Here is a 20,557-nt window from a genome sequence, read left to right as displayed (position 1 = left end):
GTGATGTACAGTATCTAGTGGAGGGCGCTATCGGTGTACAGCGGGAATCCAGGCATTATGCGCAGGTATCTAACACGTGCGGTATGCTACAAGTCGTAAACGGGTCGTCACAGTAACTCGTGCAGCACCTTGTCGTACTGGTGCGGCAGGTGCGAGCTTAACATGTCGCGTGCGAAGATGATCTGCCCGAAGACCTGCTTTACGTCCAGGACCTCGAACAGGCGCACCTTATCCTTGGGAGACGCTTTCCCAGACCCGGCGCCGAGACGATGCGCCCGATGTAGATCGCCGTCCCGCAGTGCCCAGAACACCCGCCCAGGCGGGAAGAGGTCCGCCATCTGCATGTTTGCCTCCAGCGTCTTGCGCATCGCAAGGAACTACGATAGCAGTGCTGATAAGCAACTCGTCGTTATTAAGTGGGCAAGAAAGCGACTCACCCATTCGTCGTCACCCTCTTCTACCCTGCCCATCTTCCACTTCAACGCCTTCTTCGTAACAGCCGAGTACCCATCCGCCTTGCCGTCCTCCCTATTCTCCGCCGCACATAGCCACACCGCACCCCGCGTCAGATCGCGCACGCTACCCAGCGACAGACGGGAGACGATGTCGTGTCCATATACGAACGAGGTGATCAGCCCGGAGGCGGCCGCCTTGGCGCTAAGGCGCGGAGAGACGATGCAGGGGGGTGCGAAACAGTACGCGGTGACCTTCCGATTGGCGGGAAGGCCTGACGTGCGATATGTGAGGCGCGTCTCCGGAGAAGCCCACATCTAGAGAGGCATGAGATACCGCATAAGAACGCGAGGATACAGTGCACTTACCAGAGCAAGGAGTCCCGCGACACCGGCACCTAAGCTGTGACCGCAAAGAACCAGAGCTGCGAGGAGATGTCAGCGATCATCAAGTCCCCGAGAGGTTGAACACTTACAGTAGCCCTTGTTCTTGCGCAACGCATCCCGCACGACGACATGAACCGGCTTCCCAACACCACCCATCGCCCGAGCCATCTTTAACATCCCTCCGTGTACAACATGCACAGCATCGTCCGCACTCTCAGACGGCACGCGTGCGCGCGGGAAAGGCTTGCTCGATGTGCTCGCCCGGTCCGAGTCCTTGCGCGTGCGCGGGAACGGAACGGAGAGGTCCATCGGGAACGGGAATGACCCGGGGATATTCTCGAGGTCCTCGTCGAGCTCGTCGATAGGCTCCTCGGGGGCGGGCTGGGCAAGCGGGGACGACTGGGAGGGTGGCCGGTGGGATTTGTTGTCGGCACGGGGGAGGGTGAAGGGTGCGGGTTCGCAGGTAAGGTCGACGGCGACCTCGTTCAGGCTCATCGTGCCTCGGATGACGAGCACGACCTCTTGCCGTACGTGGTCCGTCAGGACCCAGAAGCGTGGCATCTGGCTGTCTGTACCAACGTGCGCGGTCGGAGGCTGCTTCTGAGGAAGAGCAATCAGATCAAGTACGCATATAGTCGGTAAAGCGAACTTACTGCTGCTTCTGGAGTGGTATCGTGAGACGAATGCGACTTCGCCCAGTTGAGGAAGATATCATGGTCGTGTTTGCCCATGAGCACGTCCCACCACGAATAGGACGCCGTTCCGGGACCGCTTGCATCTGTACCCGCACCCGTCGGGGGCGTATTCGGCGCGCCCTGGGGCCCGGCAGCTTCTCTTTCGGAAGCGTCAATAGCATCAGCGATTTGTACCTCCTCCTTCTGCCGCTGTCGCTCGGAAGGTGAAAGAGACACTCCGAAGAACAGCAAACTAGCTCCACCGTAGCCGGCGAGGACTAGTTTGGAAAGCCGTCTGAAGGTCTGCTTGAGGTCGTCCGCCGAGGCCGCAGTTGACGGACGCCGGATAGTGGAAGGGCGCGGGGGACGAGGAGGGGCTAGTCGCGCACTAGGCCACGAGCCCGGCACCGGAACTTCGGTAATGTCAGCGGTGACGATCTGCCCGCTGTGTCTCGGGTATATCGTGTCCCCGGTAATCGTAACACGAGAGTCGACGCGTTGGCGCGGTTGGGCGGCGTGCGATTCGTCGTAGACGGGCACTTCGCGCATATGCCTGAACCACTGCTTCTCCTGCCACTCGCTCGTGACGCCCTGCAGCGCTGCGAACCCTGCGAGTGCCTTCAGGACTTCTCCGAGGCCGTACCGTTCCTCCGGGAGGCCTTCGCTCTCGGCGGGTTCGTTCCATTCGCGGCGGACGAGACCGACGAAGCTGGCGAGGGAGAAGCTTGCTTCGTCGCTCCCGGGGAAGATGGTGGTGAGCATCGACAAAGAGGAGTTTGCTGCGACGAGCGAGGTTGACGTCAGGGTCTCTCCGAGCAGGATGGGTGCAAGCGCGACGAATTCCACCGCCGAGATAGCTGACGAGACCGCCCCGCCAAAGAGTGCGCCGGCGCCAGTGCTGCCGCCGAACAAAGTGTAGTCAATGACGGTGCCGGTCAGGCCGGCAGCTGTTGACGCTACTCCGCGTGTCAACGAGAACTAGAAGTCGGTTGGTTCAGTTATCACTCAACACCCATAATTTTGGAGACGCACTCCGAGTCGTGTGCATGCCTTCGCGGCGGAAAAGCCTACAGAGGTGGCGGTTGAGGCAAAGTCAAGGCTGAGGCGGCCATATTTGTCCCAATTTGAGAGCATCAACTAGCTAGCTGTGAAGCGCAAAAGCAGTATCTTCTACAGGTTGTACGCAGAGCACAGTGAGTTTCTGGAGGGCGTGGAAGTAGCGGGAAACCTAGGTGAACGGGACGGGGGCGGGGTGGTGGTGGTAGCAATCACAAGCTCAGGCGACTGTGGCGCTCCCTCTTTGTCGTCGATCCAGCACAGCCACCTCACCCACCTCGCGTGCCCGGAATTCGGTCCGAGCTTTCCTCTTCCTCCCTCGTCATCGTGGCTGGCACTTCTTGGCTTCCGAGTCTCTTCTCACGCGACAACGAAGAATGGCAAGTATACAATTTTACGGAATTCTATGGGGAACTTGTATATGAGTGTAGTGTACCGCACAACAGTACTAGTGGTTGCGTTGCAGTCCAGCGTCCGGTTCCGGGCCAGCCCCCAAAGGAACGCCTTTCGAGGAAGGTGTAGAAGAAATATAGCTGCAGCGATTGCAAGGATGCGCGTGCAGGCCTGACCAGTTCGCACCCTGCAAGCCGCAGGACTTGGGACGAAGTATAGGTCGCAGGGTAGATGCGGACCTGGCCCAGCTGCGTCGCCGTATCGTCCAGGCCTTGCCAATCGGGTCGGGTCGTCTTGCTAGTCGTCGTCCGGAGCATATATTAGCGAACATTGTCGAGTTGAATAAGGAGTCAGACGTACCCTTCGCGATGACGCCGTGACTTCCCCTCCAACGAACAACGAACACGAAACGAGAAAGGAAACCAGCCCCCGAAAGGACGCCTCACGAAGAGGGTGTGGAAAAAATAATGGCTGCAGCGATCACGAGGATACACATGCAGGCCTGACCAGCAAGTGGGTACAAGCGGCAGGGCTTGCGACGGAGCACAGGTCGCAGGGTGGATGAGGTCCTGGCCAGGCCGCGCCGCCGTATCGTCCTCGGGTCCAGGTCTTGACATTCGAGTCGGGTCGGTTTGCGGGGCGGGGTCCTAGGCTTGAGGATCTAGAGAGAATCTGTGGGAGGAAAGCGGAGGAGCAGCGAGCGAACGAAAGGAGGGAGAGACAAGGAGAAAGCCGGGAAACCCTGGAACCACCTCCCTGTCGCAGGTTCATGACTCCCGCGAAGATCGGTGGCCGTCGAGTGTGTCGAGGATCCGTCCGTCCGGGGCGCGCGCAGCTTCAAGGTTGAGGGTCGAGGTCGTCCATGTCGAGATCCAAGTCGAGGTGCCGAGTCTAAGAAAAGTCAGGAGTACTACGGAAGGGACCGGTATCTAGGACGAGGCAATGTATGGAGTATTCTATGTTATGCGTATGTTTTTTCGTTTTACTGTTTTGGACTGTTTTTTGGGTTTTCTGGGGTTTTCTGGAGACGAGAGCGAGCCCGAATCCGAGTCCAAGGACGAGAACGGGAGCGAAACCGAGAACGAAACCAGTCCGAGAACAAGTCGAAAGCCAAGTCCGAGAACCGGATCGAGTCACTAAGAACGAGGCGAGCCGAAGCTGCCATCGAGGGACAAAGCCCCCATTGCCAAAAATATGACAAGAAGGAAAGAAGGTGTCGCAATGACAGGACGCCACACTCGCCGAAGCAGAGAGTATGTAACGGCGCCCCCGGACCTCCACCTGAAGCCTTACGGAGCAATAGTGGTCCCCCGAGAGTGAGGAGGCTAGCACTCACCCCCGGGATCCCGGCCCCGACAGCAACTGGTGTCTACAGTCCGTCCTCCCAGGCGTGCCCGCAGCGCAGAGCGCCGCGGGTGCAGCAGGACCCGACCGGTCTCGTTCCCGCGTCGCGAGTGTCTCAACTCACTAGAGGTTTGTGCGCGTGCTCGCCACCAGGGCGAAACAGCAAACCGCCTAGTGGCCGATCGCAGTCCGGTACTTGATCGCGTTCACCTGCTGCGCCGCCGCAGGCCGAAGCAAGTCACCGCGCTTCGCGGTCAGCGAGCGGTACTTGATCGCCATGTCCTTCTGCGCCTGCCCGAGCGGGATGAGCGCCGCCTGGTGGTGCGTCAGGCCCTCGGCGAGCACGGTCGTGCCGTCCCTCGCGGGGACGATTTTGATCTCGATCCCCGCAGAGTTCGTGGACGCGGCCTCGCCGGCGCCGCCGTCCTCCCCGGCGAGGGGGAGGTGCCAGAACTCGCGGGTGAGGAGGCGCTCGCGGAGAGGCGTCCGTGCGGATGCGAGCTTCCCGACCTTGTAGGCAAGGTGTTCCGGGACAATTGCGTGCAATTGGTGGCAGTAGCGGGCTCCGATCTCGGGAGTCGATTTAGGCTCTGAGACGCAGCTCAGAGGGCCGGCGCCGAACTCGGGGTAGTAGGGCTCGGCGGAGGCGGGTGCCCTCGGAGAGACCATAGGGAACTGGGATGGTGAGCAACGGGAACTGTGTCGCTATGGGGTGGATGGGGAGACGTACCTTCTCTCCGGTGGACTTTGCCTTGGGGAGGTGTAGGTGCCAGTCGGCGACGAACACCTGCTCCTTCTCCCAGACCCATGTACGTGTAGATTGGCGGGTAGAGGGATCGTAGGAGACGCGGAGGTTGAAGTGGAGGCCGTCATGGACCATCTGGGGAGTGTGACGGAAAGCGGGCATATTGGGAGGTGTGGGGCGCGGTGTAATGGGGGTACGAATGGAGATACGTGAGGGGCAACGTCTGGAAAGGTCAGAACAATATATGGCGGGAGGTTTGGATCGAGCCTGAGTTCATTCCGAGAGGCTGACCAGCAAGGCTAGACCCTCGTTCGCGTTCTCTTACACCAAGCATGACTTCACGCGTTGGAAGCAGATTTGTTGGACATGAAAGACAGAATGACGTTTCCGTAGAGGCAAAAAAACTTTTAGCAATGTCTTTCCACAATGAGTACAATGAGTACACTGCTGTATGTCGCGTTTTCGTTTTCGAGGCTCGGACTGAGTGGCAAGTATACCAGATCCAACTACGAATGGAGTTAGCCCTCAGTTCTGACCTGTCACAGTGCATATAGGCATACCTCGCCACATGTTCTGTCTCATGTGAACGATCATATAATGCGTGGAGGTACTAATGCGTTCAGCCTGAGCCAGTGGAGAAAGTGGTTGGTGGACAAGCCGGCGCTGCCGCCGACCACCGCCACAGAAGCAGTGATATTTGTGAGCGCTCAAAGCCCACGTGCGCTATCTCCTGCCACCACCCGGCCGCCACTTCAGGCTTTCGACCAACGTTGAGACCGTTTGCTATCCAACTTTCAGCACAACCGGTATGGAAACGATTCGCAATAATACCATCGCACACGTAGCTCATGTATGAACAGGATATCGGCCTGGGAGCTTCGTATAAGTATACGCCAGTCACAAGATGAACAGGTGACGTTATATGAATCTGATTCTCTAGTTTTGTTGCTGACTCTTGCTCATGGACGCAGGGGCCCTATCATCCTCGTAAGCTGAAGATGTTTCTCTGCGTGTGCATTTTGTTGAGCTCGGCTTCAGACGATCGATGAAGCGGAGGTAAGGCTACAGGAAATGTGATGAGGTCTCGCCGTTTCTGAACAAAGTTGCGCACTGCTTGACCGAACCTAGTACCTTCTGGACCAGCTCGTGCGTATGATGCGTGTCAATGAGTCTGTATATTCTGCTAAGCCACCATAGCCTCCTCCGTCCTCCGATGAAGAGCCCTTGGTAACGAAGCTCCGAAAGCGGCTCCAGGACCTTCTGACTTCCCTACGGGCGGGTGCGGAAGGGACTGCTGGGGGCGCGTAGGGCTGGCTAACACGGTGAGTGGCAAATTGAACAACTCGATTTATGTACCACTCCTATTACAGTGTACGCGCTGATGTCTAGTATCTGTAGCAAATGGACACTGACCGCTAAAATCGGTCGTCAAGATGTCAGTGTCCGGATGAGTATTACAGCTGTGTCACAGCGTCTCTGTATCCTCCCATATCAGTCTTCACGTATTTTGTATCTCCTATTGAAGAGGCTCTGGGTGTGAGTCGCCGTTACTGGTACACAACGGGTGTTGGGGGCGTTTGTAGGTCCAATGCTGGATTTAGCGCTCGTGGCGATCTTCACCGTGAAGGGAGTCGAGGGTAAGTGTGTGGTTGGACCGGGTTGTTCGGTTCATCCTCGACTTGCCCCTCCCATCACCCTCTATTCCGCCAGCTTGTCCTGTGCCTCGCGCTACCTGCTGCATCAAGCCCTCCGCCGAGAGTTGAGCTCACCTCTGCTGCCTGCATCTAGGTCCCTTTGCTCTGAGCCTGTCTAATACTGGCACCACAAGTTGCGGGCTGCGCTGAATCTTCGCAACCATGGCTCCAGGACAACTCTCCCCTTTTCCCTCCTGTGCCTCTGGCCTCGGCTTCATGACTACCCCGGACTGTCTCAATGCTAGCTCCCTCCTCACGCCCACCGCCAGCATCTGCACCATCTCCTCGCTCACCCCAGGAGGAGACACCGAGGCCGCTTTATCCCGCGCACGGGCGAAGACCATGCAGACGAAGGAGATTTTGAAGTCTCCCCAGCCCCACCGCTTCCACCTCGTGCTCAGCAGCGGGCGGCGGCGGACCCCAGAGATACCTAGTTTGCCCTCGCGGCCGAGCGCGCAGTGGAGGGATGGACTTGGCGTGCCGGTGTCTCCCGTATATAGCGACGGAGGTGGGAGCACGGAACTTCGACGTAGTCGGCCGGATCTGTTCTCCCCAGCTGTGAGTCCACTGATGCCACCCGCGGACATATACACGGTGAGTGCATCCTACACTGACACGGGTATGTTGAGCTCATACGCAGCAGGAGGATGCACGTTTCACACACTCACCCGGCACAGAGGACTACTTGGATGATGCAATGCCGACAAGGTCTCAGGAAGAGCGGCGAGAAGAAGCATGCGAGGTTGAATATCCCGCATCCACATACTCCGCTCGGTCTGCAAGCACTGCATCTGCCTCGTTCACACTCGTCCAGGACCGGACGAGTAAACGGCTCTCCTCCGCTTCCGGCACCGTCTACAAGGACATGTTTACACATGACTACCAGAAGACCTCCCTCCTAGATGAACGGCTGAGCGACACTCCTCTGTGCGACGGCAATATCTCCACATGTCATGTTGATGCAGAATCAGCAGAACTTGACACGTCCCCTCCCACACCTATGATTCTATCGGAACAGCCGTTGGACGACATCGTGGAGATCCCCGAATCGGAGACACATCCTAGCGTATACAGCGGCGGCGACGCGTCACAAGCTAATATCTCACACACTACCTCAGGCTCTTTATACAGCAACAGCTCAGCTTATACCGGCTACGACCGCGACGATGTATCCTGGCCCGGAAGAATTTCAGTCGAATTGGCTCGTTCGGACGAGGCTCTCAGTGAAGCTGCTGCGCCCACACCAGCACCTATTCCCTCATCCCCACCCAAACCAACCTCGGCGCGGGACAGGCGCAAGTTCGCCCTCCGGCGCCAGGCGATCTACGCCGAGTACGGGTTCCAGATTGCGCTGCCCGACTCGGGTTCGGACTCTTCCGTCAAGATGCTCGCGAACAGCCCGCAGAAGAGCAGGACGGGCCGCCCGCAGATGCGCGCCGCGTCCGCCTATATGTCCAACAGCGGCAGCGCACGCTCTGGGTTATCCTCGTCGACTTCAAGCGAGTCGCGGCGGCGCACGGCGGCAGGCGCGGACGGGGACGAGGATGAAATGCAGCTGTTTGGCTCGGCGAACGACGTGGACAGACTCGGCCGGTTCTCGGTGCAGGAGGACATCATGGCGGCCACGCGGAACCCGCTGCTGGAGGATCGCGCGGAGCTGAGGACGAGCACGCCCCAGCGGTCAGCGAAGGGAGGCTCTACTGGCCAGCGGACTGTGCTCGGATACGGCTCTCTCGGTCCTGCGTCTCTCTCTGGTCTGGGCTTCGACTCTGGCAGCCCTGGTAGTTATCTCGCGGCCCCTCGCGATCTGGTTTGGCATTCTGGCTCTAGCACTAGCTTTGGCTCTGGCGACGCGCGGCAGGACGACTCGGACTCCCCGTGGGCCCCACTGCGGATCCGGAAGCGCATGGTACCCGCGCACAGCGAGCTGAGCTGTATCTCGGTGAGCGCGTCGGAGCGGAACGCGCGGTGGTCGGCGTGGGAGTTCGACCGGGGGCATCACCCGATATTGCAGGACTTGCTGGACGAGGTGGACAGGGCGCTGGAGCAGTGGACGTGGCTCGCGCAGCTCCGCGCGTATCGCTATGTATGAGGTGGCGGCGTGGCTCTGCAGGCGGAGCGCGATTGGGCGAGAGGATCATGTTACTTACGTTTGAGTTAGCGGCAGTCGATTTGTATACCATCTCTTTCTTTTATGGGCCTCAGCATAAAAAGTGTGCACCGTATGAGATGCATACGGGAAAGCAAATGATAGCGCCTGTGACCGTCTTATCGTGCAGAGACCAGGCGCCAGTCACCTTGGAGCACGTCCGACCATTGGAACGTCTCCTCGGCCACTCCGCCGTCCTCCTCGACCACCCCACCAAACGACAGCTCAGCTGAACCTGGCTCAGCAACGAGCTCGACGACGAGCTCTTCGTCGCACTTCGCAACACGCCCGACGTGTAGAAGTACCTCCGGCGTGAACGTAGCGAAGTTGATCCCGAGCGCCTGCACGTAGGAGTGAGCCGCGAGCGCTAAGAAGAGGTGACCAGAGAAAACGGACCTTCCAAGCGACAGTTGTCCCAATTTGCACCTGTTCCTTGTCTGTGATCTTTCGAAGCGTATCCCACCGCGCAGCAACCACCACGCGCTCCGTCGAGGCCGAATCGTCCTGCGCACCCGCCGCAGGCACAGCGGCGGGCACCTCCGGCACGTCGTCGTACGGCAGCCCCCCAGCAAACGTCTGTTCCTCCTCCTCGTAGTCCCATTGCGCCTCCTTGACAGGCGCCTTCTTCTTTTTCTTCTTCTTGCCCTTGGCGGGCCACAGGCCCTCCTCGACGTCCACGCTCGTGACGAACATGTTCGCGGGGAGCAGCCCGCGCTCCTGCTTCTCGGACGGGGGCACGAGGCGCGGCTGTGCGCGCGAGGAGCTCCGCTGGGACTCGAGCATGAGCCCGGCCTCGACGACGCGCGCGTCTGCGTCGACGTCCATGTTCTGTTCTGCCGCTGGCCGTGGGGCGTCGGAGAAGAGGATCTTGGCGGGAACGCCCTGCGTGAGCGCGTGCTTGAACCCGCGCCGCTTGTTCTTGTTCTGCAGGGAGGCCATCAGGAACGCGGGGTGTTCCTCCACGGCCGTCTCTTTGCCCTTGCCCTTGGTCTTGCCTTGCGCGGGCGGGGCGAGGGCGGTGGGCTCGGGCTCTGGGGGCGACGAAGCGGGAGAGGCGTCGTCTGTGCGGGCACGCTCGCCGAGGGGGATGTCGTTCACGCTGGCGGGCTCGGCGGTGAGCGAGAGGCGCTCGTACATCTTCTTGCGTCGTCGGCGAAGGTTGCGGCTGTGCGTCGTAGGCTTCCCGAACCCGGGCGGGATGGATGGGTGAGTGGAAGCAGCGGGTGCAGGAGCTTTGGCGGTGCCATTGACTTGTTTTCGTTTTGAAGGCTCGACGGCTGGAGCGCTTGAGGTGGAGGATGTGGACGAGGAGGAAGACGAGGAGGAGGCGTCGGAATCTGAGTCCGAGTCCGAATCCGAGTCTGAATCTTCTTCAGCTGAGTCCTCAGAGTCCGAACTTGAGTCTGAGCTGGACTCCGAAGACGATTCGTGCGGGGCTTGTGGCCTCGATTTGGAAGAGGCGCGGTTCTTCGCAGGAGGTTGGGGTACCCGAGAAACCGCCCTGCCATCGTCCGCTTTTGTCCGCTTGCGCGCAGGACTGGCTTCGTCTGGAGAGGCTTCAGTACGTAGCGCGAGTAGAGAGCACTGATGGATACCTCGCAGGGAAGCTTTTCGTTTGCCTGGGCGTTTCTTAATGCTATGGAGGATAGAGACTATGAGAGCCTTGGTTGGGTGAAGATTGTGAGATATGCATGCGGACGTACACTACAAGGTCTCCATCGTGTACAACATCGATTGGGCTCGTGTCCAAGAGCTCAAAGTCGTCTAGGAGTAGGAGGATGTCTTGCGGGCGGACGCGTTCATGAGCGAGGGGTAGAAGGTCGGTGCAGAGAGAAGTTTTGAGATCGAGGATGGAAGGAACCGCATGAGTGCTGAACCAGGCCTTGACGTGCGGCAGAGGCGCGACAGTTTCGACCTTTACGCGCATACCGGGTGGAGAGAGGACGTCGGTAGCAGGCCGTGGTGGCGGCGAAACGGCGGAGAGGATGAGTGTGAGGCGCTCGTGCTATAGCGCACGTGTGGCGGACGTGTCGAGCGAGCGCGCCAGCGAAACTGTGTCACTCTCCCGCTCAGACACGTCCTCCTCCTCAACCCCTTCCTTCTCTCCCGCCACCACGACGTGTCCGCCCGCCCGCTCGTTCTCGCCGCTGCTTTCTTTCTAGCGCGTGCTCTCGGTGTACTCTAGCTTGGCCCAGCGTTACCCGTTCCAATCAGGCCACCATGGCCAACTACAACTATGACGAAGCCGGTAACATGGCCGCCTACTTCGTCCTCACCTTCCTCACCATCTTCCTCGTGCCATACACACTTGCATCTCTCGCCGCGAGCAGTACGTCCTGATTCCGCTCAAGTCCGATACGCCCCGCTGAATGTATATGTTTCAGAACCTCCTGCGCTTACTGGCTGTCAGTGCCAGCAATGCACCACTCAGCGCGAACGCATTCGGAAGCGCGAGGGTGGCTCCCTCTTGACACCAAAACTTCGGAGACGGTACGTGTGTCCTGTAGGAAATGGGCGGACTGTGTCTGACCCGAATGTACCTCTTACAGAACTCTGATCATCGCGGGCGGGTGGTCCATCGTCGCGTTCCTTGTGTACAAGGTCATGAATTCCGAGACGCAAAACAAAGTTTACGACCCCTTTGAGATCCTTGGTATCAGCACGGTAAGTCAGTCTCGGCGGCTCGATTAAATGCTTCCGCTAAGCACTTCCATTCAGGGTACTACCGTCAAGGAAATCAAGTCACATTACAAGAAACTCTCCCGTAAATTGTAAGTCATAGGGTTTCGCTGGTCACGCCGTGGACTAACCTCACACTCTACAGCCATCCGGACAAGGTCAAGCTTGCCGTGAACGAAACAATGGAGGCAGTTGAGGCCAAATTTGTTGAGATTACCAAGGCCTACAAATCGTGCGTCGAGATTCCCTCGCTATGTGCGCATTGTGCTCATAAATCATGCTGCTAGTTTGACGGACGAGAACATCCGCAAGAACTGGGAGATGTATGGGCACCCGGACGGCCGTCAGGAAGTGTCCATGGGTATTGCGCTACCCAAATGGATTGTCGAGAGCGGCAACAACATCTGGGTTCTCGGCGCATACGGTGTGATCTTTGGCGGTGCGCTTCCTGCGATCGTGGTACGTGATCTCGTTAACACGCTACTGCTGCGGCGAACCTGACGTCGTCTTCGTAGGGCCGTTGGTGGTTCGGCAACCGGGAAAAGACTAAGGACGGTGTTCACACCCGCAGTGCCGCCGCTTTCTGGAAGAGTCTCTCCGAGGAGTCCGGCATGGACGACGTCACCAGCTCTCTGGGCAAATCTTTCGAGTGGGAGCTGCCCGGGTCTAAGGCGGGTAAGGTCGACGCGGAACTCGCGCAATTGGAATCGCAGATCAAGGAAAAGCTGGGTGAGAAGTGGGATGAGCTTGTGAAGCTTGCAGAGGCCTCCCCCAAGGATCACAAGAGTCGCAGGAGGGCATTCGTCCTCTTGTATGCGCACCTGCTACGCTTGCCTATCCAGAATTCGACCCTTCTGAAAGGTATGTTTGGCATTGATATAATTCGCTGCAAGCGCTAACGAATCTACAGAGCAAACACAAGTTCTTCTCCAGACGCCTACGCTCCTCAACGCGATGCTCAACATTTCCATGGCGCGGAATTGGCTGCTTCCTACGCTTGCCGCTATGCGTCTTCATGCATTTATCGCACAAGCCATCCCTCCAGGTCAGGCAGACCTCAAAGCCGCTCAGCTTCCTGGCATTGCGCCATCAGACGCCTCTTCCCTGCCCAAGTCCGAGTCCACCGACTTCTCCGATGCGATTGCCTCTCTCTCCAAGATCGACCCCGCTGCACTGCCCGACGCGCAGAAGGCGCTCGAGCGCCTCGGTCATGCCGAAATCGTTGATGCGTCGTTCAAAGTGATTGGCGAGCGCTACGTAACCCCGAGTTCATTTGTCCACCTCGTTGTCAAGGCTCGCCTGGCGCCTCTCGCGAAGGATGGCAGTGCGGTACCCCTGCCTAAGCCCGAGACGAACGACAAGCGCGACCACGAGTTCCTGCTGAGTAAGAAGGATATCGAGGACCTTCCCCAAGGCGAATACACGAACGGATACGCGCACACTCCCTACTGGCCTGCCGTGAGTATACCTATGATTTCTCATCCACTACTGAGCTTATGAGACCGCACAGAACCGCAAGCCGTCATGGTGGGTTGTGCTCGCGGACGTCAAGTCGAACAAGGTCGTCGTCCCGCCATTTAAGATCGCAGACATCCCCGTCGCAGATCCCGCACGAGGGCTCGACTACCGGTCATACAAGCTCCAGTTCCAGGCACCGCAGACGGTCGGGCTCTTCACGTGGAAGGTGTTCGTCGTAAGCGACACGTTCGTGGGCGAGGAGGCGGCACGGGACGTCGTGCTGAAGATCGACGACCCGAGCGTGCTCGCGTCAGAGGAGCCCGCGGACGACGACATCTCGGACCCGGAGGAGGACTCTCTCGCGGGCCAGATGGCGCTGATGCGCGGGGGCAGCGTGAAGAAGCTCGCGGATGGCGAGGGCGAGAGCGACGACGAGAGCGACACGGACGGCGAGGAGGAGCAGGGCGGGAAGGATGACGATAGCAGTAGCGACAGCGATTGAGTAATCGAGCGTGCCTTTTTTTGTGGGTCTGGTAATTTATCGCGTGCGTTCGGCTTGAGATTCTTGATTGTCCCATGCTTGCGGCATGTGAGTATGTGGGCTTGTGCGTCTCGATCGAGGAAGTAATGAACGTTGCAGTGCCGGTACTCCGATGAAACGAGGATATTGACGTCGATATTGCTGAGAGCCGTCGGTGCTCAAGAGTTGGAGACTTTATTAGCTGAGCAGAGGCTCCCACAAAACTGACCGGTGCTTCAAAAGAGGTGTCAAAGCATAGTGTATGCGATTTGCGCGTAGATCTGAGAAGCACAGCCACTTCAAGCTGGTACGAAGCATCGTCAGAAACTCCCAGTCCACCTTCGTAGAGCATTATCGAGGACCCCAATAATTTCTAAGACCCGTGATAGTGGCTAGAGTCATCATTGCTATGAATCTGAGTGACAGAGGCAGTGAGGCACTTTAAACCTTTTGCGTAAATCCCTTTGTCCTCAGTGTGACAGTCTGTCACACGCGCTCTTCTGTTCCGGAGTTCGTGACTGGGCGTCTACTACTCTTCAACTTGAACTTCATCTTAGCCACCACCGTTCGACTTACGCTCACCATTGTCCTACCCCCCGCCACACAGAGAAAACGTGGAAACAATAGCGCGTGCTTAAGCCAGGTCCTCGACCTATAAAACATCACCGACTCGTCTCTGGTGCGTATCCTCTCTCTTACCCCACCACCCACCCCCACCGCTCACAATGGCTGCTCCCCAACCCGCCCCTGCCTCTCCTAACAGAGCCAGCCGCCTTTGCAATACGTTCGCCACTGGTCTAGTCGCCCTGACAGATAAACGAAACGAACTGCGTTTCAGCATGCATCGCAAGATTAACGTCGTCGACTATGAGAAGTTCATGGGCGACTTCATGCCCAACGCGACGCTACCGGCCCCGCCCTCATTACTGTCGTCTTTGGTTTCGTCGTTGCCATGGCCGCTACGCGCCTCCTCAGGGTCTACGCGCACGACAAGAGCGTCCACGGAAGCGACGAGGCAATCATTCGTCAATCCTTTCAAGGGCGTTTGGGGAGCCGCGGGAAGCGAACAGGATATGTACACCATAATTGTGCGTTCCTTTTCGCTAAGCTTATGCCCGCTGTTGATGCTCATATATGCTCCTTAGACATCGGCTCTGAACAAGTCGAAGATCTGCAAAGGGTACACGGTAGTAGCGACCCCACACAAAGCCGACAAGACAGACGACAGTAGGCAAGCAGTCGACTGTGGCTTGTACCCCAACGATGCACTCGACAGGGTTGAGGTCACGACGGAGACCCCGTCCAAGCTCGGCCGGACAGACTGGTCGTCAATCGAGATCGCTATCGAGTGCAAGATGGACGCCACCGCCGGCGATCCGTTCGACGAGACTGACGACTTTAACGAGCCTGAGGCCGACACCCGGCGCAAGGTGCTCGGACAGGTCCTGAACTATGCCGAAAAGGTATTCGACCGCCAGCATCGGACCGCCCAGTACATGCTCCTCTTCCTCGGCAACTTCGCTCGCATCGTTCGTGTCGATCGCGCCGGGATCTACGCGACGTCCAAGTTCAACTACTGGACAGACGGCACGAAGCTTGCAGCGTTCCTTCACCACTACGTCAATCTCGCGGCTGCTGAGCGCGGCCACGACACCACCGCTGTGCGCGTCCTTCCCGAGTCGAAGGAGGGCCAGCGGATGTTGGATCGAGTGAAGAATATCGACCCGGAAGACTACGTGGCGAAGAGATTCGAAAAACTGCTTGACCAGGAATGGCCCTGGTGGATGTTGGAAGTCACCGATGAACTCGACAAGAAGAAGAAGCGACGTTTCCTAGTGGGCAAGCCACACTTCCAGGCTCCCGGCGTCGCCGGACGCGCCACTCGCGGCTACATCGCCCTCGACGCGGACTCGGACTCTGACGACTTCGTTTATGTGAAGGATGCGTGGCGGGTCGTCAGCAAACACATCGAGAAGGAGGGCGCCATCCTCGAGGCACTGAGGGCGCATCGCGTTCAGTACGTGCCCACGCTCGTCTGCCATGGCGACATACCCGGACAGAAGACAGAGAGTCAGGCGGTGTGGAAGAAACACCACCCCAAGGAGAAGTGCCACATGAAGCACCACCAACATTATCGACTCGTGACCAAGGAAGTCGGCAAACCGTTGGAGGAAGTCTCCAGTGGCAACGAGCTCATGAAAGTGATGTACTGCGCAGTACTAGGTGAGCGGGCTCAACTCTGAGACTCCACAGGCCCTCCTTTGCTGATCGGTCACTCGTTATCCTAGCCCACTCGCAGGCGTACAAGAATGATATCATCCACCGCGACATCAGCGCTGGGAACATCCTGATATACAAGAAGGAGGACGGACTATGGTATGGACTCCTCAACGATTGGGAGCTGTCGAAGAAAATGTCGCAACAGTTGAAAGAGGGGCGTCAGCCTGACCGAACGGTTCGTTATCACGTCTCGCTAGCGACCTGCGTCGTTGACACTAATGCACTTCCTTCTTTCAGGGAACTTGGCAGTTCATGTCCGCAAAGGCGCTGGACAACTATACAAGAATGATCGTCATCCAGGACGAGCTGGAAGCATTCTTCCATGTCATGCTTTACATCGCGCTCCGCGTCCTTCCCCACAACTGCCCAGTCAACGCGGTGCCCCGCCTTCTCCGCGACTACTTTGACGACTACGCCTTCCATGAGGACGGAAATCTTTGCGGGGCGGCCAAGCGTCAAGCGATGCGCAACGGCTCCATAGACATCGCGGCATACAACCCGCAGAAGAAGGACGATCCGACGCCTCCTGCCACTACGCTGCATTTCGTATGGCCGGAAGAGCTTGACAGGGTCTACCCGTTGGACGAGGTCTTCACCACGTTCTTATCCTGGCTCAGTGCGTATTACGCTGTCACTCTTCCCTCCGAAACGAAGGCGACCAAGCCGGGGACCAATGCGGCGACCATCAACCCTTTCAATAGCGGCCTGCTGGGAGAATTGGCCCCGCCTGATGGGATGGACCAAGTATTTCCGCGTGCGAATGCGTCCACGTCGCAAAATCCTCTCACGACGATCGTCGAGAATGTGCCGTCTGGACCGTCTCGGGAGTCTCTCAAAGAGCTTGCCAAGAACCTTGAGGACCATCAGCCCTTGCTGCAAATGCTATGGCTATCCCTCGCCAAGGATTGGCCTGCTAAGAACTCGGACCGTTGCACGGACAAGAAGCCCGACAAGAACACGCCCCTTCAGACGGAGAGGACCAAGACGGGTTCGAAGCGCGGTTCCGAGACGTTGGAAAGCGCGACAAGCAGTGGCAAGCCTGCTAAACGCCCTAGGTCTTGAGGTCTCATCATATTCTTCCCCCAAATCATCTGGCTTTACGACGTTCGCGCTCTCTTCATGGTGGCTCATTCCTCCATCCCTACGCCATATCCTCGATCCCACTCATCGCCGGTTTCCTCTCAGTCTGGGTATGTGCCCCGGCGTTTTCCGCCAATCACCTAGCCACGTCGCAGGATCTCTGCGATTCGTCTTCGACGACAACTGCTCACCTCGCGGTGCCCCGGAAGGCCACCCACATCGCGCGACCTACCATTCTCGACCTTCCTACGCGCAACGAATGCTCGCCCGCCGCGGCTGCCTCCGGGCGACAATCCCGTCCGCCTACCCCACTATGCGACGTGCGCGTTGGTCTGTTCGTGTACTACGCGCTACCCCACGACATTCTCCTCCCATGCCCCGCTTCTCACTCCTCACCTGAGTGACGGTGGCGATCAATACGTCGGTCCGTGGCCGTCGAGGGATGCTGACTGCGCATACTTGTCCTCCCGCGATCGATTCCGTGTTCCAGTACCATCATCGTCCCGTGTTCTCACTCTGTATATCTCCTGTATATAACATATCTCTCTCTGTGTTTGACTCTTCGTACTTTCATATTCCGTTCTCACAGATACCCCGGACTACTACTTGTGTATATATCGTAGAATTGTGTCGTTTGTACATGATGTCATAACCTCGGAAACTATATCGTCCACTGCCGTCGAACCGGCCGACCGATCTTGCGTGCTTTGTACGTTGGTTCCCGCCCGAGCAAGTACTCTCGTCAACTTGATCGCAAGTATCTTGTATACGTGAAGCATACGCCGCAGACTCTGCTCGACGGTGTCAGACCGATGAGATCTACGCTACCTCACCGCGGGCCGCAACACGCACGCGCCGTGGGCGAACGTCGAGGTGCGCGAGGTCGCGTTCGCGACAGATGAGGAGGCGGGCGAGCACGCGTGGTTCATGCCCGTGAAGCAAGTCGCGAAGCAGGGCGAGGCGGAGCCGACATCTTCCGAGACCGCTGTCTAAGCCACAGAAGGAGGGCGGAAGAGCAGAAGGGAATAGAGCGAGAGCGAGAGCACTATGTCATATTAGACGAATGTAGCGTAGGCTAGACGGACGGCTGCGTGTGGGGACGTGCGGAGGGTATGTACAGAACGCGGACTACGGTCAACGGCGCAGCGGTAGTCACAAAGGTATACGCGCCAGTCCGGGCCTGGCAATAAGCTTAGCGGTTCTGGGACACGCGCGCCGCGGTGCTAGCAGCGCGCTGAGACGGAACGGAAACGATTAGAGAACGGAACAGGAAGCAAAAACAAACAAAAACCAGCGCGTATCCCCTCCATTCCCTTCCCCATCCGCACCTGGACGCGCTGAACGGAGCCTCAGCCGAGCTTGCCCTCCTGGATCGCCTTGCGTATCGGGTTGTTCTCCTTCGGGAGCGCGCCCGTCTTCTCCAGCCGGTCGAACAGCACGAACAGCTTCTCCGCCTCGCGCTCCTTCTCCTCGTCCGACATCTCGATAGGCGCCGCTGGCCGCTCCGCAATGCCCGTAATGGGGTTGATGGGCACGCCCGACGACATCGCGGCAGGGCCCGCCGCGCCGCTCGACCCGCGCGGCGGTGGCGGCGCGCTCATGATGCCCTTGTTGAACAGGAAGCCGGCAACGTTTCCGTACCCGACGTACGACGACAGCGTGCTCGCTGTGGCACCATTCATGTCAGCATTTCATAAGTCACCGAAGTACCGAGAGCGACGCACCGTCCGAATCGCACACGGCGAACAGCATCTCGCCGACGGCATTCTTGAGCTTCGCGTAGTGCACGGACGCGAGCAGCCGCAGCAGCCTGCCTAACAGGTCCGCGCGGCCCTCCAACGGACTTGTGCGGTCGAGGTCCTCGGGTAGTATCCACGCGCGCATGCGCATGCGCGAGCCCTCGTCCGCCTGGCACAGCTTTGTAATGAGTACCGCGAGCGGCGTCAGGACATCGTCGAGTGACTGGTCCGTCTCGCCCTTACACCGTTCCCGCACGCTCCCGTCATCGGGTTCGACCGTACCGGGCATGTAGTGGTTTAGCGAGACGTCCAACAAGTCATACGAGCGCAGCAGGACGTCGATGGGTGTTGTCATCGCATGTGGAGACGACGAGCGTGATAGCGACCGGCGGCCCGCAGCCAGGGCAGACCAGGCACGGTCGAACGCGCCGGGCTTCGGGTCCTTGGCCGGCCCTCCTGTTGGCGAGCCTGCTTGACTACTGCTGCTGCTGGACGTCCGCGAGGGCTTGCCTGATGTATCTGATGAGCTTGATGCTTTCGAGGGTGGCGGGATGGGGGAACCGCGACTGTTCGTCGTGCGGGGGAACCATACGGTGCGCAGAGATGGTGAGACCGGGATCGTGATTAGGGAGTGGATGACATGGGTCAGGGGGGCGGCGAGTGGAGCGGGGAATGAGGGCGGTAGCGTGCTGAACGTGCGCAAGAGATAGGGAAGGATACTGCGCGGGGTGATGTCAGTATATGCACCTCGGACGATGAGCGTTGCACACGCACCCGTCCAAACGATCACTCCAGCAGTCGCCCATTACTTTCGGTTCGTTCGTATTACTAGATTCATCGACAAGCTAGCGCAGACACTTTAGTCGATATTTAATAACGAGCAATAACGATCGGAACTCGCCTTAGGGTAGTGTAGCAACAGATTAAACGTAAACTTCAATAGGTCGGTCATGGCTTCGCGTGCAAATTTGGTGCCGGTGAGGATGCCCCGCGTCAGATGGTCGAGCTTAGTGCCGATGATCTCGATGACATTGCCCGGGTGGCCGGCCGGTTTTGACTCGACGAGCGATTTGATGAGTTCGCCGGCAGCAAAGATAGAGACCGTGGACAAGAACAGAAGGCGGGAAGCCAGGAATATGCGCTCGGGAATTCCAGATTTCTGCGGCCGTTGAGTGGGATGTGGCGAACATTGAGCGGGATGTGGCGAGCATTGATCGGGATGTATTGAACATTGAGCGAGATGTAACAAACATTGAGCGGGATGTGGCGAAAGCACGGTCGGGAAAAACGCACCTCCAGAAGGTCCATCGCAAAGTCGCCGCCTCCGACCTCTTTCTTGATAAACGTGGTACGCGCCTGGTCCACGAGGAGCATCGCGTTCGCCACACATCGAATAGCCTCGTTGGAGGCCTCGGGATCGTCCTTGAACGTCCGCGAGAAGGATAGCATGGCGGAGAGATTCGCAGGGGAGGCGATGACCTCGGACCCTGCGGGATTCTTGCCTAGATGTTTGACGGCTTGGAGAGCAGGTGCGGCATCTATAGCACGCGCGCGATCGCCCGGTTCATAATGCGGCGCGAGCGGGAGGGGAGGGGATAGGACGGACCTTTCGTTGTGAGCCTGCTCTTCTTGCCGCCGTTAGCATTAGATTTCGTCAGATCGTCGATAATGGTCTGTATGAGCTCTCCGCGTTTAGCATCGTCGATCTGCAGGGGGAGTGCTAGAGAATGGGCGAAGATGAGCGAGCCTGACCGCGCGACGGAACGGGAAGCGCCATGCCATTTGCGATAGTCTGGAGGACTTGCGCGACCTCAGAGCGGGAAGAGGTTGGGGAGAGGGCGGTGTAGGCGTTGAGGAATCTGGACATGAGGCGTCGTCGGACGCGTCGGGGACGCGAAAGTACTCGG

General features: G+C 58.5%; 8 protein-coding genes across 8 annotated transcripts; 4 read left to right on the top strand and 4 right to left on the bottom strand.

Moving 5' to 3' along the window:
* Nucleotides 1-107: 107 nt before the first annotated feature.
* On the bottom strand, nucleotides 108-2,647 carry TRAVEDRAFT_116105 (alpha/beta-hydrolase; the record flags this gene model as incomplete). Its single annotated transcript, XM_008037744.1, has 6 exons — nucleotides 108-377; nucleotides 438-770; nucleotides 822-877; nucleotides 929-1,433; nucleotides 1,493-2,491; nucleotides 2,546-2,647. The coding sequence occupies 6 exons, from the start codon at nucleotides 2,645-2,647 to the stop codon at nucleotides 108-110; spliced, it is 2,265 nt and encodes a 754-aa protein (XP_008035935.1).
* Nucleotides 2,648-4,477: 1,830 nt separating this feature from the next.
* TRAVEDRAFT_18740 (uncharacterized protein) lies at nucleotides 4,478-5,213 on the bottom strand (the record flags this gene model as incomplete). The annotated part of the gene is made up of 2 exons (XM_008036561.1): nucleotides 4,478-4,981; nucleotides 5,037-5,213. 2 exons carry the CDS (start codon nucleotides 5,211-5,213, stop codon nucleotides 4,478-4,480), a joined length of 681 nt encoding a protein of 226 aa, XP_008034752.1.
* A 742-nt stretch (nucleotides 5,214-5,955) lies between these two features.
* Nucleotides 5,956-6,359, top strand: TRAVEDRAFT_45144 (uncharacterized protein; the record flags this gene model as incomplete). The annotated part of the gene is made up of 5 exons (XM_008036936.1): nucleotides 5,956-5,963; nucleotides 6,023-6,038; nucleotides 6,090-6,107; nucleotides 6,180-6,197; nucleotides 6,249-6,359. 5 exons carry the CDS (start codon nucleotides 5,956-5,958, stop codon nucleotides 6,357-6,359), a joined length of 171 nt encoding a protein of 56 aa, XP_008035127.1.
* Nucleotides 6,360-6,907: 548 nt separating this feature from the next.
* Nucleotides 6,908-8,837, top strand: TRAVEDRAFT_45143 (uncharacterized protein; the record flags this gene model as incomplete). The annotated part of the gene is made up of 2 exons (XM_008036935.1): nucleotides 6,908-7,339; nucleotides 7,389-8,837. The coding sequence occupies 2 exons, from the start codon at nucleotides 6,908-6,910 to the stop codon at nucleotides 8,835-8,837; spliced, it is 1,881 nt and encodes a 626-aa protein (XP_008035126.1).
* Nucleotides 8,838-8,941: 104 nt separating this feature from the next.
* TRAVEDRAFT_144804 (uncharacterized protein) lies at nucleotides 8,942-10,854 on the bottom strand. Its single transcript, XM_008037743.1, has 4 exons — nucleotides 10,598-10,854; nucleotides 10,490-10,530; nucleotides 9,291-10,441; nucleotides 8,942-9,235 (listed from the first exon to the last, which is right to left on the bottom strand). The coding sequence occupies exons 1-4, from the start codon at nucleotides 10,819-10,821 to the stop codon at nucleotides 9,014-9,016; spliced, it is 1,638 nt and encodes a 545-aa protein (XP_008035934.1). The 5' UTR covers nucleotides 10,822-10,854; the 3' UTR covers nucleotides 8,942-9,013.
* A 136-nt stretch (nucleotides 10,855-10,990) lies between these two features.
* TRAVEDRAFT_164209 (DnaJ-domain-containing protein) lies at nucleotides 10,991-13,554 on the top strand. The gene is made up of 9 exons (XM_008037742.1): nucleotides 10,991-11,223; nucleotides 11,279-11,384; nucleotides 11,444-11,558; nucleotides 11,613-11,665; nucleotides 11,719-11,805; nucleotides 11,861-12,032; nucleotides 12,089-12,434; nucleotides 12,484-13,031; nucleotides 13,084-13,554. Exons 1-9 carry the CDS (start codon nucleotides 11,115-11,117, stop codon nucleotides 13,531-13,533), a joined length of 1,986 nt encoding a protein of 661 aa, XP_008035933.1. The 5' UTR covers nucleotides 10,991-11,114; the 3' UTR covers nucleotides 13,534-13,554.
* A 722-nt stretch (nucleotides 13,555-14,276) lies between these two features.
* Nucleotides 14,277-16,899, top strand: TRAVEDRAFT_70433 (uncharacterized protein; the record flags this gene model as incomplete). Its single annotated transcript, XM_008037741.1, has 4 exons — nucleotides 14,277-14,639; nucleotides 14,697-15,774; nucleotides 15,840-16,006; nucleotides 16,069-16,899. The coding sequence occupies 4 exons, from the start codon at nucleotides 14,277-14,279 to the stop codon at nucleotides 16,891-16,893; spliced, it is 2,433 nt and encodes an 810-aa protein (XP_008035932.1). The 3' UTR covers nucleotides 16,894-16,899.
* A 976-nt stretch (nucleotides 16,900-17,875) lies between these two features.
* On the bottom strand, nucleotides 17,876-20,533 carry TRAVEDRAFT_57328 (uncharacterized protein). Its single transcript, XM_008037030.1, has 7 exons — nucleotides 20,430-20,533; nucleotides 20,257-20,370; nucleotides 19,944-20,188; nucleotides 19,552-19,809; nucleotides 19,425-19,495; nucleotides 18,636-19,369; nucleotides 17,876-18,577 (listed from the first exon to the last, which is right to left on the bottom strand). Exons 1-7 carry the CDS (start codon nucleotides 20,515-20,517, stop codon nucleotides 18,261-18,263), a joined length of 1,827 nt encoding a protein of 608 aa, XP_008035221.1. The 5' UTR covers nucleotides 20,518-20,533; the 3' UTR covers nucleotides 17,876-18,260.
* Between the last annotated feature and the right edge of the window lie 24 nt (nucleotides 20,534-20,557).

Source organism: Trametes versicolor (assembly GCF_000271585.1).
Source record: "Trametes versicolor FP-101664 SS1 unplaced genomic scaffold TRAVEscaffold_3, whole genome shotgun sequence".
Lineage (NCBI taxonomy): Eukaryota > Fungi > Basidiomycota > Agaricomycetes > Polyporales > Polyporaceae > Trametes > Trametes versicolor.
Note: the sequence above shows the minus strand (reverse complement) of the source record. Positions and strands in the feature narration are given on the sequence as shown.